The following is a 17,751-nucleotide window of genomic DNA, read 5'->3' on the forward strand; positions in this document are numbered from 1 at the left end:
GTGCAAGCCATACCGAAGGCTATAATCTTTCATCTTTAGCACTAAGTGTCCAACGGACATTTGCTCTCCGATGTTCATTGTAGCACAGTTTACAATAGCAAGAAGCTGGAAGCAGCCTATATTCCCATCAGTAGAAGAGTGGATAAATCCTCTGGTACTTACAGACAGTGGGACACTATGCATCCCTAAAAAACAGCGATGCAACCATGAAACCCCTCAAGACATGGAGGGATCTGGAAGACATTGTGCTGAGTGAAGTCAGTCTAGCACAAAAGGACAGATACTGTATGTGTCCACCATGGTAGGAACATGCAGCAGAACTGGCACTAGCTCAAGCTTGCAGGGCATCCAGTCTCTGACTGGGACCAGACAGCCTGGTCAAGAGCTGAACTAGTGTCAACGAACCACACATCACCCTCTCCAGGTAAGTATAGTGTAGGTCACTTGGCCAGAGCGCACATCACTACAGCTAGGATCAAATGGGCCGGGGAGAGAGGCAATGCTGTCTGCTCAGTGTTAGCCAAGTGGACCTAGGGTGAGGTTCCCCAGAGAGGGAGGCAGCCCTATCAGAGGAACGAGGCTTACAGATTTGGGGGGGGCGGGCAGAGCGGGAGAGGGGGTAGGCAACAAGCATATTTGGGGGAACATAGGTGCATGTCTGTTGGGGGAGGGGAAAGAGGGCTGACATCCAAGAGGGGGGAGCAGAGATTGAGGAAACTTTGGGGAACATTAGGTGGGGAGTGTTGTTAGTGGCATGCAGCAGGTGGGTAAAATTGAACTAGGGCATCTGAGGGTATCCTGGGAACCCAGGCCGGGTCTCCTGGAACACTGGAACACCGAATCCTGGATCTTGGGGCACATGGCATGCATGCTCCAGAGGCTGCATTTGGTGAGACCCTGTACCGATCTCCACTGGGAGAACTGAACTCTCCTTCAGACATACTTGTAACCTGAGGACGTAGCCGTAAACACATGGTGTCTGAGGAAGCAGAAGACAGCTGTACCATAAGGGATGTACTGTGGTTGATGGACAAAGTCTTGTTACGTCAAGGCCCCCGCATGCTGTATTTAGATAGGCATCATTCCAGCAATCCAGCAATAGTCATTCTGTTATATTTTGCTTATGCTTGTTCATAGTAGGGTGTTTCTAAGAGGGTAGTCATCAGTGGGGGTTACCCTATTGAAGCTGTGTCATTTGTTTCTCTGTTTTTCTGTAAATGAAACCCAGGGTTTTTGAACCTCTAGAGAAAGCAAATGGAACAAGGGTTTCGGGGGTGGGGGCGAGATAAGAGGGAGATGATGTCAAGGAGTCCACGAAGGAAAAGTATGTTTGGAGGCTGATTACAGAAGTAATTGTACATTTCTGTTTGATGTGATTAAGCTATGGGATGACATATGTTTTAGTTCCCCAGTTAGAGCAAATCAAAAGAGAGAGAAAAAAGCATAGATCCAGGAATGGGTTTTGGGCTCGCACTAAATCCTTGCTCTGACTTAAGAACAATTAATTCTTACATCATAGCCATGCTTCATACTCACCTTCAGGAAGGGAACATGGGTGCTGTAGCAAAATGTGGTGAAGAATGTAGATGGTGCCCGGCCATCGGATGAAATAACATCTGGGGTCTTAAAGGCTTGTCTCCCAACAAGCAGCCATTTAAGTGAGATGTCAACTCAGCCCACTTGGGAGAAGCCCACCATCCTCCATCACCAAAGGATTGGAATCCATATCATCTGAACTCAAAGGAGGGATCACCATCAGAGACTAAATTGTGTGAATCTGGTGTGCAGAGGTGATGGATGACGGTGGGAGCCCAAGACCCATTCGTGGAACTACATAGGAAATAAGCCTTTGGAGAACTCCCCCTACCTAAAACAGAGGGATGGTAGGAACGTGGTCACTAAACAGAGTGCTTGGGAGAAAGGAGTATACAAGGTCAAAGGCATAAATTTGGCCTGAACAGTTATAACGGTGTTAGTAGATGCAGACTGGGCCCTGATCTGGCTTCCAGAATTTCCTGTATTTTTTTTTATTGTTTTGTTCAGTCTTTGTGTGTTCATATTCGTGTCAGTAGAGGTCCCCCTCTTGAAGCTGTGCGATGCGCATTTCCATTTTTCGGTAGATGAAACCCAGACTTGATGAACCTGTGGGGACAGCAAGTAGAATATAGGGTTCGGGGGTGGCGGTACAATGGTGGTGGGGAGCGGGTGAAAGGGAGACAATATCAAGAAGTCCCTGTAGAAAAAGATAGTTTGGAAACTGACGGTGGTCGCAATCATACAAGTCTCGTTGATGTGATTGAAAGATGGAGTGATGTGCTACATGTATTAAACCACACCTCATACGTAAAGAATAAGCGAAAGACATAGCTACCTGAAAAAAAAAGTATTCAAGTGCTCTTCACTTTCAGTAACAAAGGCTGTGTCATGTGCACAGCGCACATGGAAATGGAGAACTGAAACAGAAGGGCCCAACAGACACCCCCTTGGATTTTGAGGACTGGGGTGTGAGACCAATTACTCAGGCTTCCCAGGGATACACTAAGTGTTTCTGGAAACACTCACGTCTGGAAAAACAAAACCCACTTCCCATCAGAAGAGAGGCAGCCCCTCTTTTATTTTAACAGCAGTGTTCTTGGAAGAGCCACCCTCCCTTCCGAAATCTCAACCTTCGCTCAGACGTTAATGCAACCGTATGACTTTTGTCCCAGTAGCGTCCACAGAAAATGCTAAATGCAAAGTCACAGTGCTGTAACTTGTCCTTCTGCTTCCTCTTGCGACCCAACAGCTGTGGCGTTCTCAGGGTCATGGTTCTTGGGTGACCACACTCTTTCTCCTGTGGCTCATGGGACACCTGCCCACAGAGTGGCTGAGCTATGAGATGCTAGGTCATAGACTAAGCACAGGGGATTCAGCACCGGAGACCCCAAACAAAAACCCAAACTCCCTGCCATCGAGCCGATACTGACTCACAGCAACTGTACAGGAAGGGCGGAACTGCCCCTGTGGGTTTCTGAGATTATAAGTGTTTACAGGGGCAGAAGGCCCAGCCTCTTTCCCTGGAAGAACTCTGGTGCTTTCGAATTGCCGACCTTGCAGTTAGCAGCCCAATCGGTGAACCACAATGTCACCAGGGCTTCTCAGCAAGGGTCAAGATAGGCAACAGAAGAGAAGATGAACAAATACTGTGGGACGGAGCCCCAAAGAGCCCCAGGGGGGCAAGGGTTAGTCACCTGGCTGCTACTGTTTGAACAGTCCATGGTTCCAACCCATAACCCCCTCACAGGAGGAAGAAGGGGCAGCCTGCTTTCATGAAGGTTTGCAGCCGTGGGCATCCTATGAGGGCAATAAGGTCTCTGTAAGACGGGGCGGACTTGACAGCAGTGAGTTTGCTTTGGGGTTTTAATGTAATGCTGGGAGTTCTTGCCACCACAAATGATGCCAAGGAACGCTATACAAATAAATACGACAGTACCGGTAGGTGAGGAAAAAATACAGTGTGGCAAAGGGGTGATGAGCGATTTGGGTCAGATATCTGGGATAAGACCACCAGCCCCTTGTCTGTCCGTGTGCCCTACTGCGGTGGCTTGTGTGTTGCTGTGATGCTGGAAGCTATGGCACTGGTGGCATTTCAAATGCCAGCAGAGTCCCCCAAAGTGCACAGGTTTTAGCGGAGCCTCCAGACTAAGAACGGACAACAAAGATGGGCGCCGGCTCCCCACCTTGGAGGAAGTAGTCACCGAAAACCTTAAAAACCCTCCTCAAAGCAGTTTCAAATACTGAAAGAGTAAACAAAGAGTAAACAAAGCAGAACATTGTTGAGGAGACTGCCGGCAACTGAGCCCCTCAAGTCCGAGAGCACTTGAAATGTGCTCCTTTCTTAGCGGGGAGTCCACCAGGGTGACGTGAGTTGGGTAAAGGCTCGGGGAGAGCTGATGGGCACAAATTAAGGTAAAGAGAAACAGCTGCAAACATCTTCTAAATGATTGGAACTTGGAATGTGCAAAGTATGAATTTAGGAACATTGCAAGGGGTTAGCAATGAAATGGAATGCATGAAGATCGAGGTCCTGAGCCTTGGTGAGCCCACAAGGACCAGCAGGGGCCAGTTTGAATCAGAAAATCATATGATTATGCCGAGAATACAACCATCATTTATTGTCAGAAAGGAGTTTGCTAAATACATCAGGAAGTGCAATGCTGCTTCTGATTGGATTATATCTATCTCCCTTCAAGGAAATCCAATCAATACAACGATAACTCAACTTAACGTATCAATCACAAAAGTGAGTGATGAAGAAATCGAAGAATTCTACCAATGACTTCAGTTGGAAATCAATCAAACATGCAACCAATATACGTGGATGGTTATTGGTGATTGGAATGCAGAAGTTGGAAACAAGGGGAAGTAACAGTAGTATAAAAATACAGACTTGGTGATAGAAATTAAGCTGGAAATCACATGATAGAATTTTGCAAAATATTTTTAAAAAATCATTTTACCGGGGGCTCGTACAACTCATCACAATCCATCCATCCAACCCTCCATTGTGTCAAGCACATTTGTATATTTTGTTGCCATCATCATTCTCAAAACATTTCTTTCTACTTGAGCTCTTGGTTTCAGCTCCTCCTTTTTTCCCCTTCCTCCCCCACCATCCCTCAAAACCCTTGATAATTTATAAATTATATATTATTTTTTCATGTCTTACGTTGTCTGATGTCTCCCTTCACCCACTTTTCTGTTCGTCCCCCATAGAGGGTTATATGTAGATCATTGTGATCGGTCCTCCCCCTCCCCCCCATCCGCCACCTTCTCCTTACTCTCCTGGTATCACTAATCTCATTATTGTTCCTGAGGGATTTATCTGTCCTGGATTCCTTGTGTTTCCAGCTCTTATCTGTACCAGTGTACAACCTCTGGTCTAGCCAGATTTGTAAGGTAGAATTGGGATCCTGATTGGGGGTGTGGGGGTGTGGAGAAAGCCTTAAAGAACTAGAGGAAAGTTGTATATTTCATTGGTGCTGTACTACACCCTGACTGGCTCATCTCCTCCTCAAGACCCTTCTGTAAGGGGCTGTCCAGTTGCCTAGAGATGGGCTTTGGGTTTCCACTCTGCACTTCCCCTCATTCACAAAGATATGATTTTTTTTTTGTTTTTTGGTTGCTTATTCCTTGTTCTCTTCACACCTTGTGATCGCACAAGTTGGTGTGCTTCTTCCATGTGGGCTTCGTTGCTTCTCAGCTAGATGGCTGCTTGTTTATCTTCAAGTCTTAAGACCCTAGATGCTATATATATTGATAGCCAGGCACCATCAGCTTTCTTCACCACATTTCCTTACGCACACATTTTGTCTTCAGTGATCATGTAGGGAAGCTAAGCATCATGGAATGCCAGGTTATTAGAACAAAGTGTTCTTGGATTTAGGGAGTACTTGAGTGGAGACCCAATGTCCATCTGCTACCTTAATTCTAAACCTATAAATATATGCACATAGATCTAGTTCCCCATCATCATATATAAATATATTTACATATGTACATACCTGTATTTAGACCTCTACAAATGCCCTTTGCCTCCTAGTTATTTCTTCTATTTCCTTTTACTTTCCTCTTGTCCCATTATCATGCTCAGCCTTCATTTGGGTTTCAGTAATTCCTCTCGTTTACATTGCCCTTGATCAAGCCCTACCAGGCCTCCTACACCCTCCTCATCATTGATTTTGGATCACTTGTTGTTCCCATGTCCCTGGGTTTGTTAACACCCACTTCCTTTCCCCACCTCCTCCTCTCCCATGCCCCCCACAGAAGCCTCAGTCCTGTTGTTTTCCCCTCCAGATTGTTTATCCCGCCTATCTTATCTAGATAGAACTGCAGAGATAATAATAATGCACAAAAAACAAAGCAGCAAAAGAAAACAAAACAAGAACAACAACAACAAACCAATGATTAAAAAAGAAGAGAGAGAAGAAAAACCTCTAAATAGTTCAAGGTCTGTTTGTTGACCTTTAGGAGTGTTTTCCGGTGGAGTCTGATGGGATGTCATGCCCTGGCCCCCCAGAACCGTTAGTCCCATTGTTTTCTCCTGAGATTGTTTATCCCACCTATCTTATTTGGATAGACTTGCAGAGATAATAATATGCACAAAAAGCAAGACAGAGCAAAACAAAGCAGCAAAAGACAACAAAACAACAAGAAAAAAATGGCAAAAAAAGAAAAAAACCTGTAAGTAGTTCAAGGTCTGTTTTCTGGTCAAGTGTGATGGGATGCCACTCCCTAGCCCCAACGTCTCTTTTTGATATTCCCTGGGAACTTCATTGTTCTGCTCCCCTTGCTGTTCTGTTGCATGAACCTAGTGTTTTGCCTCAGTGTGGTGGGGTTAGGTTGGGTGCAATTCCCGCACTGTGTCTCCAGTGTTGTCCCCTGTAGCGCTATGGGATCAGCGAGGGACGTCCGTGTCTCATAGTGGGTCTGGCCCTATGGTCCTCGCTGTGCTTTGCCTGCTCTGAGCAGGAATATTGTCCTCAGGGCTTGGTGGGCCAGGATGTGTTCCACTCACTCTTCCTCCCCCATCATTTGCTCCTGTGTGCTCTGATCAGACACGTCCCTCTCCCTGAGCTGCTGCTTCAGTGCTGTCCTCTGAGGTGAATTCTTCTGCAGGGAGGGGGACCTGTCCATGTAGTTGGGGCAAATTCCCTTTTAAAATAACACAAAAGGTGAATGTTTACATGAACTTTCCTAGATGGGATGCACAGAAATCAAATCGACTACCTCTGTGGGAAGACACGATGGAGAAGCTCAATATTAGCAGCTAAAACCAGACCAGGGTCAGCCTGTAGACCGTCAAGTGCTCACATGTAAATTCAGGATAAAGCTGAAGAAAATGAAAAGAAGTCTACAGGAGCCAAAATACAACTTTGAGTCTTTCCCACCTGAATTTCAAGAACATCTCAAGGACAGCTTTTTGATGCATTGAACACTCATGACAAGGACCTGATGAGTTGTGGGAGGACATCAAAAACACAATTCAAGAAGAAAGCAAAAGGCGATTAAAAAGACAGGAAGGAAAGAAAAGGTCAAAGTGGATGTCAGAAAAGACTGAAACCTGCTATTAATCACAGAGGAGCGAAAGCAAATGGAAGCCAGGATAAAGTCAAGGAGCTGAAGAGAACATTTCAAAGGTCAGCTCTAGTCAAATATTATGGCGAAAAGTGCAAGGACATAGACTTAGAAAACAGAAAGGGAAGAACAAGCACACGTGAAGCGGAAAGAACTCAAGAAAAAATTTGAAACCTCAAATTGCAATTTCGGAAGTTCTCGAGGCAAAATATGAAACAATGCAGGAAGCATCAGGAGAAGATGGAAAGACTACCCAGTCAGTGTGCCAGAAAGAACTAGTCAACAGTCCTTCATTGCAGGCGGTGGCAGATGGGCAAGAACCAATGGTGCTGAAAGAAGTTCAGGCAACACTGAATGGATGAGTCAAAAGCAAGCGTCCAAGAATTGATGAAATAACCATTGAAATGTTTCAGAAATCTGAAAAGCACTGGGAGCATTCACTTACCTCTGCCAGGAAATTTGGAAGCAGCTACCTGGCTAACTGACTGGAAGAGATCCATATTTGTACCCATTCCAAAGAAAGGCGACCCAATAGAATGCCTGAACTATAGAACACTATCATCGATATCGCACACAAGTAAAATTCGACTTCAGATTGTTCACCAATGGTTGCAACAGCGTATTGACGGGGAATTGCCCCAAATTCAGGCCAGTTCCAGAAGAGGATGTGGAACAAGGAATATCATTGCTGATATCAGATGGACATTAACTCAAAGCACAGACTACCTGAAAGATGTTTACATGTGCTTCATTGACTTTGCAAAGGCAGTCAACTGCGTGGGCTATAATAAGCTGTGGATCACCTTGAGAAAAACGAGAATTCCATACCAGTTCATCGTACTCACGAGGAACTTGTACACGGATCAAAAGGCAGCGTGCGAACATAACAAGGGAATACCGCATGGTTTAAAATCGGAAAAGGTGTGCGTCAGGGTTGTATCCTCTCACCACACTTGTTCAATCTCTATGCTGAGCTGACCATCAGAGAAGCTGGATTCTATGAAGGTGAGTGCAGCATCGGGTTTGGAGGCAGGCTTAGTAACCTGCGGAATGCAGATGACCTGACCTTGCTTGCTGAAAGTGAGGAGGACTTAAGACACATGATTATGAAAGTCAAGGATTGTGGCCCTTAATACGGATTACAATTCAATGAATCCAATGTAAGGAAGATCAAAATCCTCACACTGGGACCAATAGGTAGTAACATCATGATAGATGGAGAAAAGGTTGATGTTGTCAAGGATTTTGTCTTAATTGGATCCCTAGTCAATGCTCCTGGAAACAGCAGTCAAGAGGTCAAAAGATGCACCACCTTGGGTAAATTTATTGCGCAAATTTATTGAAGAGCAAGGACATTAATTTGGGGACGAAGGTGTGCCTGGCCCAAGCGACGGTATTCTCCATTAAATTGTGGTTGCTGGAAAAGAACGTTGAAAGTACCATGGACTGCTCAAAGGACAACTGCTCTGTATTGGAAGACGTAAGACCAGAATGCAAGGTCTTCCAGACTTTGGACATACTGTCAGGAGAGACCAGTCCCCGGAGAAGGACATCGAGTTTGCTAAAATGGAGGGGCAGCGACAAAGGGGAAGGCCCTCAGGGAGATGGATGGACACAGTGGCTGCCTCAATGGCTCAGGCATAGAACCATTGTGAGGATGGTGCAGGGTTGTGGCAGTGTTTCCATTTTTATTGGGAACTCTTACAGACATTATGACAATCCATAGTTCAATTCGACCGAGCCTGATGGTACAATTGCTGCCACCGTCATTTTCAAAACATCTTCGTTCTTCTTGCACTCTTTGATATCAGCTCCCTTTTATCCCCGGCCTCCCCCACTCTACCCCCCCAGGAACCCTTGTTGTTATATTAAATATTATCATTATTGTTATTTCTTTTTATTTTGCTATTTTTTTTTGTTGCCATATCTTACACCACCCCATGTATCCGTGCATCTACCATTCTGTTATTCGTTCCCCTCGAGTGGGGTTATATTGTCATTGTTGCTACCAGTTCCGCCTTCTCCCTCTTCCACTCCCCTCTCTTGCTGTATTCTCAGGGAATCATTACTCCCATTCTTTTTAAAAAATCATTTTATTGGGGGATCATACAACTCTTATCACAATCCGTACATACATCAATTGGGTAAAGCACATCTGTACATTCGTTGTGCTCATCATTTTCAAAACATTTGCTCTCCACCCAAGCCCCTGGCATCCGCTCCTCATTTTCCCCCTCCCTCGCCACTCCTCCCCCCTATGAACCCTTGATAATTTATAAATTATTATTTTGTCATATCTTACACTGCCTGATGTCTCCCTTCACTCGCTTTTCTGTTGTCCATCCTCCAGGGAGGGGGCTATGTGCAGATCCTTATAATCCATTCCCCCTTGCTACCCCACCTTCCCTTCACCCTTCTCATACCGCCACTCTCACCACTGGTCCTGAAGGGATCATCTGTCCTGGATTCCCTGTGTTTCCAGTTCCTATCTGTACCCATGTACATCCTCTGGTCTAGCCAGATTTGTAAGGTAGAATTGGGATCAGGATAGTGGGGGGTGGGGAGTATTAAATAACTAGAGGAACGTTGCATGTTTCATCATTGCTACACATCCTCCTGACTGGCTCATTACTCCCATTCTTAAACAGCAGCTTAGTTGAATTAGTAGAGGCGGTCTGCCTTGAGCCTGTACTCTTTTAAGACCTTAGCTCTAGGAGATCAAATTGACAAACATTGAAAGATTCGATGGAAGCTGAAAGGACAGGGAGTTGACCTCCCTGGAGAGGAGCAATTGGGTAGAGAAGGGTGCTGGGAGAACAATTGTCCAGGTCAAAGAAAGGAAGGCATGCCCCTGAAGTGTATGCATGGACACCATTGCACGGGGCTGTGCTCGGATGCCTGTAGTCTCGACAACAACAAAGGTGTAAAACAGCGGTTCTTGACCTGTGGGTCGTGACCCCTTTGGGGGTCACACGATGCTTTCAAAGGGGTTGCCCGATTCATCACAGTAGCAAAATGACAGTGATGAAGTAGCAACGGAAATATTTTTATGGTGGGGGGGGGTCACCACAGGAGGAAATGTATTGAAGGGTCGCAGCATGAGGAAGGTTGAGAACCACTGGTGTAAGGAAAATGTAAATAGAAAAATGGAGCTGTAAAATGCCACTACCACAGTGCAAAGCAGTTGCTATCCCCTTCGGCCGCTGAGGAGGAAACCCAGGCACTGAAAAGGTGATGGGCCTTGTGGGGTCAAGGTCAAGGCTGGATCCCGGTTGGAACACGTGTCTTCTGGCACTGTGCCAGGCACCTCATCCCCGGCCCCACCTTTCCGGGGGGTGTGGTGTGCTGGGGGAAGCACTTCCTTGTTTTTCTTCTCTGTAAACAGGGATGGAGGAGTGGTGCTGATGGGCAATAAAACAATCACCTTCCAGTGAAAGGGTGGGCAGGGAGGAGCAGGGGAGAGCTGAACATGATGGAGAACGAATACCTCAATGAGCCAAGAAGCTCCGGTGAGTGTGTGTGTGTGTGTGTGTGTGTGTGTGTGTGTGTGTGTGTGTGAGAGAGAGAGAGAGAGAGAGAGAGAGAGAGAGAGCGCCACAGGGGCTCAGGGGAAGTTTTGGCTAGCCTCCAGAATGAGACAGGTGTGTGTGTGTGTGTGTGTGTGTGTGTGTCTCTGAGCTTCCAGTCTTAGGGCAGGGGTGGACGGGCAGCTCACTGGGATTATGTTTGACCCCGTTCAGAGGTGACATTCTGGGGCCAGAGACCCATGGAGAAAGGCCCTGGAGCCTTACAGATGCATTGTCCCAGGAGCATAGCAGGTACTGTGTCTGGTGGGTGGTCCGAGGCAGGGCCTGGGGAGGTGGGCAGATGGAGGCCTCTCCAGGAGGGGCACAGAGAACTCTGTCCCTGAGCTCCAGCTCTGCCGGTCCTGCAGGCTGTCTGGCCCGAGTCACCCTTCCTCTGCTGCTGCTTCTTGTCTCTCTGGGTCTGATCTTTGTGCTCCTGGTGGCCACCCAGGTGCAAGGTGAGTGCGGGGCTGGGCCTGCCAGTGCTGGGGGAAAGGGGTCCTGGGTCCCTTGGGTTTTCCCTGTTGGATGGCCTTTGTCCTTTCCAGAGTCCCTAAACCCACCAGGACTGAGTGCCCGGGCTCCATCTGCCTTCCTGTGTGACCACGCGCAGGGCACTGTCCCTGTCTGAGCCTGTCCTCTGTCCTGTGAAATGCTGACTGTGTCTGCACTGGGGGCCTGGGCTCTCCGAGAGGATGGGGCCGGGGCAGGCACAGGGTCAGGTGTACAGTCAGCGCTCTGGAAGGAGGGGTGCTGTGTTTTGTTACAGTTTACAGGATCCATGAAGCCCTGCAGAGGGAGAAGGGGGACCACCCAGGGAATGCCAGTCTAGGTAAGGGGCTGGACACTCTGGTCCTGAGCAGGAGGGGGCCCCACAGCCCATCTTTGAGCCTCATGCAAGTCCCTTACAGCACCATGGGGTGTGGGTTAGGGCACTGAGAGCCCTAGAGAAGCCCTGTTCTTAAACTCGGGTAATGAGCACACACCAGGTGCTCCCTCAGAGCCCCTCCTTCTCCCAGGTGCTGTCTCCTGGGCCCCCAGGAGGGACCCGGGGACCACCAAGGGGACAACAGAACAGGTGAAGGGCTGGATGCTGGGGTCCTAAGTGGGGTGGGGTGTTGGTGCAGTATGAATCCCAACAAGCCCTGGGGGAAGGATGGGACACAGGAGCAGGGGAGGAGATTGGACCTGAGGGTGGTGGTTGGGCAAGTTAGTTTTGTGGCCTCAGTTTTCTCGGCTGTGAAATGGACCAGGGGAGTCCCTGTGAGCGCTGTGTCCTGGTGTTCTCCCGGGGCCTCCTCTGCACAACGCTGCACAGAAGGTGCTTGCCCGAAGGCGACCGACCTTCCCCTTCTTCCCTCCTTCCTCCCCAGCAGTTCAGGAGATGCAGGGGATCCTCCAACAGCTCACCTGGCTGAATGCCTCCCTGGGTGAGAGATCTCGGGGGCCCATGGTGGGCTTAGGACCTGCCTCTGCAGCCGCGTGTCCTGGTGGTGGTGGTGGGGGACCATGACAGAGCTGAGCTCTTTCTCATGGATGCACTGAGTGGGTCCAAAACTACAGGGGCCCTGCCTCTCCACCCCCTCCCCATCCGCTCCCCAGGATTCCCACGGGCTGATGCAAAGGGGTCCAGTGGCATGTCTGTCTGCCCTGCTCCTCCCCTGTAGCTGGCTTGTGCCGACCCTGCGCCTGGAACTGGGAAGTCTTCCGCAACAATTGCTACTTCCTCTCCCAGACGCCGACAACATGGGACACTGCTGCCTCCAATTGTCAGGGCCTAGGGGCCCAGCTCGTGATCATCGACAGTGCCGACGAGCAGGTGGGCCCCGCAGGGCTCCCCCCTGGCACTGGCCCCTGCCACTGGTCAGCCAAAGGCCTTCTACCCCCCTCCGCCGCCTTCTGAGCGGTGGTGGCCCAGATGCAATCAGCAAAGACTGCCTGGGGAGGATTCGCAAGCCTGGGGAGGTCACGTGGGCGGGACACGCCGGGACCCTTGGGAATCATCCGCGATCCCTCCGCAGACGTGCCCCTAGACACACCCGGGCCACCTCCGCTCACAGCTGTAGCACGCACAGCGCAACGGGGTGGGGTGGGGGCGGGGGGCGCTGGAGGGTAGACTGCAGAAGGGACTCCTCCTGATGCCCCCTCCCCTGCAGGATTTCCTGAAGTTCTGGAGTACTGGGAAATATGAACGTACCTGGATCGGTCTCACCGACGTCCACAGTGAGGGCAAGTGGCACTGGGTGGACAACACCCCGCTTAAGACCAGGTGAACCCCGGAGAGAAAGATCTGGGAGGGCCACCCCCAGCCCAGGAGCAAAGCCCGGGCACCTGAAAGATATGCAGCGCCCTGGTCACCTCCTGAAGGACTCTGATTCTGGTCAGGGCCCCGGGGGAGCCTCATTTTCACCTCACAGAGCTGGTTGGAGGGAGGGGTCATTGTTTGAGCTCTGAGCCCCTCGGCACCGCCCTTGGTCCTAGAAAGGCCACCGTTCCAAACTCAGGGCCCAGGCCGTTAGGGCGGGTGGTGGGTCAGGTGGTGGTGGGGCTCATGGCTCTGATGGGGTTCACAGCTTCTGGATAAAGGGCGAGCCCAACAACATTGGGGAAGAGGACTGTGTGGAACTGTTAAAGGGGGGCTGGAACGACAGCCCGTGCAACACCAACAACTTCTGGATCTGTGAGAAGCCCTCGACCTCCTGCTGGATCCCCTAAGCGCCCCTGCACCCCCAGCCCACAGAGCCCTGGGGACTTGGGCACCTTGTTGCCACCCAGCCCCACTCTCTAATAGTTTCCCCTTTGCTCAGTTCCCATCCTCCTCCGGAGACCCCCTTCTCCTCTGAGACCTGCTCCCCAACTTCTCCACTGGCGGGAGATTCCTGGCTGCAGTGAAAACTCAGTTTCCCCACAGCCCCCCTTGACGTCTCTGTAATAAAGTCACCCCTGGCATTTTGAGTCCCAGCCAATGTGCCCTTGCTTTCTTGACCACGGTTTCCATGACTCATTCCGTCACCGTAGGCTGTTGGTAGGTGCCAACGATCCTCTCTCTCCGGCTGCCCACAGCACTGCCCTGCTCTGCCCCATCCTCCCGCTGTGTCCATCCATCTCACCCAGGGCCTGCCTCTTTTTTGGTGCCCCTCTATTTTACCACACCCAGTGTCCTTCTCCAGGGCTGCTCCCTCCTGATAAGCACGTGAGACGTCGTCTTGTTGTCTTGCCACCCTGGCTTCTAAGGAGCTCTCCGGCTGCACTTCTTCCAGAACAGATCGTTTTTGTTTTTTTTTCTTTTTTCTGGCGATCCAGGGTCCTTTGGACCCATTTTAAAGTTGTTCTCGTTTTTAATATTGTCCTGCTTTCTTTTCCATTGAGGTTTTCCTCTGCTTTATTCTGTTATTTGTTGGTAGCTTTTGTTTGTTTGTTTCTTTGATTTTCTATGTTTCTCAGTATATGATATCCAGAATGGGTGGAGCTAAAGAGACAATGTCTGGATAAGTGGTTTCTGGGGGTAGGGCCGGGGAGGTTGAGGGAGAATGAGGAGCACAAGAAAGAAAAAAATGATCAAAACGGAGTGTACCAGCCTGTGCGATCACAAGGCGTCGAAGGGATCAGGTATCAGGCATCATCAGAACAAAAAAATCATATCATTGTGAATGATGGGGGCAGTGCAGAGTGGAGACCCAAAGCCCATCTGTAGGCCACTGGACATCCCCTTACAGAAGGATCTTGGGGAGGAGATGAGCCAGTCAGGGTGTGATGTAACAGCAATGAAAAATACAATTTTCCTCTAGTTCCTAAATGCTGCCTCCTCCCCCACTATCATGATCCCAATTCTACCTTACAAATCTGGCTAGACCAGAGGATGTACATTGTACAGATGGGAACTGGAAACACAGGGAATCCAGGGCGGATTATCCCTTCAGGACTAGTGGTGTGAGTGGCGATACTGGGAGGGTAGAGGGAGGGTGGGTTGGAAAGGGGGAACCGATTACAAGGATTTACATGGGACCTCCTCCCTGGGGGATGGACAACAGAAAAGTGGGTGAAAGGAGATATCGGGTAGGGCAAGATATGACAAAATAATAATTTATAAATTATCAAGGGTTCATGAGGGAGGGGGAGCGGGGAGGGAAGGGAAAATATGAGGACCTGATGCCAGGGGCTTAAGTGGAGAGCAAATGTTTTGAGAATGATGAGGGCAATGAGTGTACAAATGTGCTTTACACAATTGATGTGTGTATGGATTGTGATAAGAATTGTATGAGCCCCTAATAAAACGATTTAAAAAAAACCCCACATTTTAATTATATTCAGAAGTTTCATTAAAATTTCACCTGTCCAAAAAAAAAAAAAACCACAAACAAACCGGAGTGTGGTGATGATTGTACAACTCTTCCAGATAGGATTGCACGATTGCATTATATGATTGTGAAATATGTCCCCATAAAACAGTCTTAAAAATATTGGAAGTGAGGGGATGACACCTAACACCAGTCGCGTGACCTGTAAAGTTGTCCTAAGTGTTGAGTTTGGTGTGAGACGTGGTTCCCATGAAGCCCAGATGGTGGGACAGTGAAGTGACCCGTTGTGAACCAAAAGCCGAGTGGTCAGTCTCAATGCTGTGCTAGGGAAAGGACCCGGAACCGGAAATCTGCTCCTGTGGAGATAACAGCTCAGGAGAGAGACCCTTTGGGGAAGTGCCAGTGTGTCATTCAGGGTTATTATGAGTTGGAATTGGCTAGCGGCCACACCACGAACAAAAACAGCTGCAATACCACGTTACTTCTCTAGGGCTGCTATAACCGACTTATAGCAGCACCACCTTACTTCTCTCCTGCTGCTATGACCGAGTGCCCAAAGCCACGGCTTCAAAAAATACCAACTTACTCTCTTTACCCAAAGGTCCCCTCTTATTGTGGAAGAGTGTTTATTCCTGAAAGAAAGGGGATGGAAGAGAAAAGACTTTCACTGGGCATCTGCTCAGGGCCAAGAGATCTGTGTGAGGTTCTTTCTTCTCTTGGGAACGCGAGGCGGAGCTGTGGTTGCTCCTCTGGGCAGTTACAGAGCTTGGTTACAGTGAAAAGTCATCGGCCTGCACATGCTGCACATGGCAATCAGGAGCTGCCGTGGGAAGAGGGAGCTTCAGCCTGCTGGCTGCAGCCAAGAACAAAAAATAGAGAGTCGTAGAGTAAATAAGGGATGGGATGAGGGTGTGGTTTTTCTTAAAGTTATACAACACACCTAACACAAACACACACACACACACACACACACATCTTTACAAAGGAAAGTTGTTATTTTTTACCCCAGGAGACTCCGGAACACAAATGACAAGCGCTTGCCTTCCATCCTGTCCACATCTCAAACATCAGAGATGACGAGGAAGACATTGGAAGCAAACAAGCAATTCTGCAAAATACTTGGCAACTCAAAACATGATTACAATCTAAACTTGTGCTTTACATTTTTTTCACATAGCAAAAGATCTGCTTTAGTGGCATGCTACTCCTACCAGAAAATAACCCCAAGAACCCCTTTGTTGGTAACATGCTTTACGTTTACCAGCCAACTAGTATGTCTACACCTGTGTGTGTGTGCATGTACAAGTCCATGTGTGTCTTATTGAATTAGGCAGGGTTCTCTAGGGAAACAAAATCAGGACACTTGTGAATATATATATAGGTTTATACAGTAAAAAGGAATATAACAGCTAATTAGTCCAAACAGCAGTACAGAGGGCTCAGTTCAACTCACTTTCATGGAACAGTTAATCTACTGGAAGTCCTTCAGCTCATGTGGGCGACTGGGTCCAAGGTAAAGGAAGGAGACAGTGGAGCCCTCCCCCAGGCAAGGCAGGCAGAGTCTGCCCAAAGGCAAGCAGTCACAGTTTGGGAGCTTAGTGAAGTAGGCCCAAATGGGATATCGAACTCAAGCAATGCAATGAGACAGGATCCACCAGCCTCAAGCTCAAGAGATGTACATGTCAGCAGTGTGGTGAAGCAGATCTTGATGGATCCTCAACTCTAGCGACAGGATCCATGGGTTGGTTTGTACCACAGGTAGTGTAGCATACAGGTTGAGGCAGAGATCTAGCTAAAGCAGCAGCACACTGCTCTCACCAGAGAGCAAGGGTGGGGGGGGGAGGCACATTTATCTCTTTGCCCTCCAATCAAACTGTGACCTGATTAATGCCACATGTTCCTATTGGCCAGGGTGGCACAATAAACCTATCACACCCATAAATGCCATAAACCGAAGCAACAGGGCCTCAGGTGACTGCTGCTGATAACCTTCCACCTGCTACTGAAAGGGTGGGTGGAGAGCCTCTCCAGTGCCCTGCCTGCCCCATTCCTTCTCACAAGGAGACCTTCACTTCTCCTAGTGATGTTCCTTTAAAACACACACATATCTGCACACCTATACATATGTTTTTATATTTAAATATAAAAAGTACTGCTCTGATGTGTGTTAAGAACTTTTTCTTCTCTTAAGGTAGGGGTCTATTTACTTTATTCTGAGTTGAATCTTCCGGCCGGGGCTGTTTCCCTTAAGCAGGGACTGTGTGACCAAGGCCCCTCCCGTCCCTCTCTTACCCCTCCCCTCCAACTTTTAACATCAAGTTGGTGATATTCTTTTTAAGAAATGACATTTCCCACCCAAAGAAGGAAATCCTGACCTAACCGCAGAATGCGTCAGGCCCTGTCCCCACACCCCCATTGCAACTACCTCAAAGAAAGAAGTCCTAAGGCTCCCTTCGAAGACACAGGCTCTCGGTCCAGGTAGCTGTGCCGACTGGACACACACACCTGGTTAATGGAAGCAGTGGTCATGGGCCCCGACCCCACTAACGCACTAGTCCTAATCCTTCAGGGAGAGAAAGAGAGAGAGAGAGAGAGAGAGAGAGAGAGAGAGAGAGAGAGAGAGGATGTGATGAGATTACAAAAAGACAAGTGATATTAATTGGGCACGAGGAATAAAAAGACCTTGGTGTGATGTCTTTGGAGGTACAGCTAGTAGGAACTAGTGGGGGGGTTGGCGGGACGTGAGGGGTGGGGGAGTAGAGCTGGGAGGG

General features: G+C 48.7%; 1 protein-coding gene across 4 annotated transcripts; it reads left to right on the top strand.

Annotated features, from left to right (window-relative positions):
- The first annotated feature begins 10,544 nt into the window (after window positions 1–10,544).
- On the top strand, window positions 10,545–13,643 carry LOC101662740 (CD209 antigen-like protein C). Of its 4 annotated transcripts, none has more exons than XM_045290390.1 (8): window positions 10,545–10,625; window positions 10,857–10,934; window positions 11,051–11,140; window positions 11,452–11,514; window positions 12,056–12,112; window positions 12,350–12,501; window positions 12,839–12,951; window positions 13,256–13,643. In XM_045290390.1, the coding sequence occupies exons 1-8, from the start codon at window positions 10,586–10,588 to the stop codon at window positions 13,395–13,397; spliced, it is 735 nt and encodes a 244-aa protein (XP_045146325.1). In that variant the 5' UTR covers window positions 10,545–10,585; the 3' UTR covers window positions 13,398–13,643. The 4 variants fall into 4 exon arrangements, with proteins under 4 accessions (XP_045146325.1, XP_045146326.1, XP_045146327.1 ...); XM_045290391.1 differs by having other exon boundaries at window positions 12,059–12,112; XM_045290392.1 differs by having other exon boundaries at window positions 12,839–12,911; window positions 13,256–13,349.
- The last annotated feature ends 4,108 nt before the right edge of the window (window positions 13,644–17,751 follow it).

This window comes from Echinops telfairi, unplaced genomic scaffold (genome assembly GCF_000313985.2).
Source record: "Echinops telfairi isolate 266 unplaced genomic scaffold, ASM31398v2 ScPeMD7_36;HRSCAF=134, whole genome shotgun sequence".
In the NCBI taxonomy this organism is placed as follows: domain Eukaryota; kingdom Metazoa; phylum Chordata; class Mammalia; order Afrosoricida; family Tenrecidae; genus Echinops; species Echinops telfairi.

Coding starts and splice junctions, on each gene's coding strand:
- LOC101662740 (XM_045290390.1), top strand. CDS start 10,586: ATGATGGAGAACGAATACCTCAATGAGCCAAGAAGCTCCG. Junction 11,141..11,451: donor GGTGGCCACCCAGGTGCAAG/GTGAGTGCGGGG, acceptor GTTTTGTTACAG/TTTACAGGATCCATGAAGCC. Junction 11,515..12,055: donor CCCAGGGAATGCCAGTCTAG/GTAAGGGGCTGG, acceptor CTTCCTCCCCAG/CAGTTCAGGAGATGCAGGGG.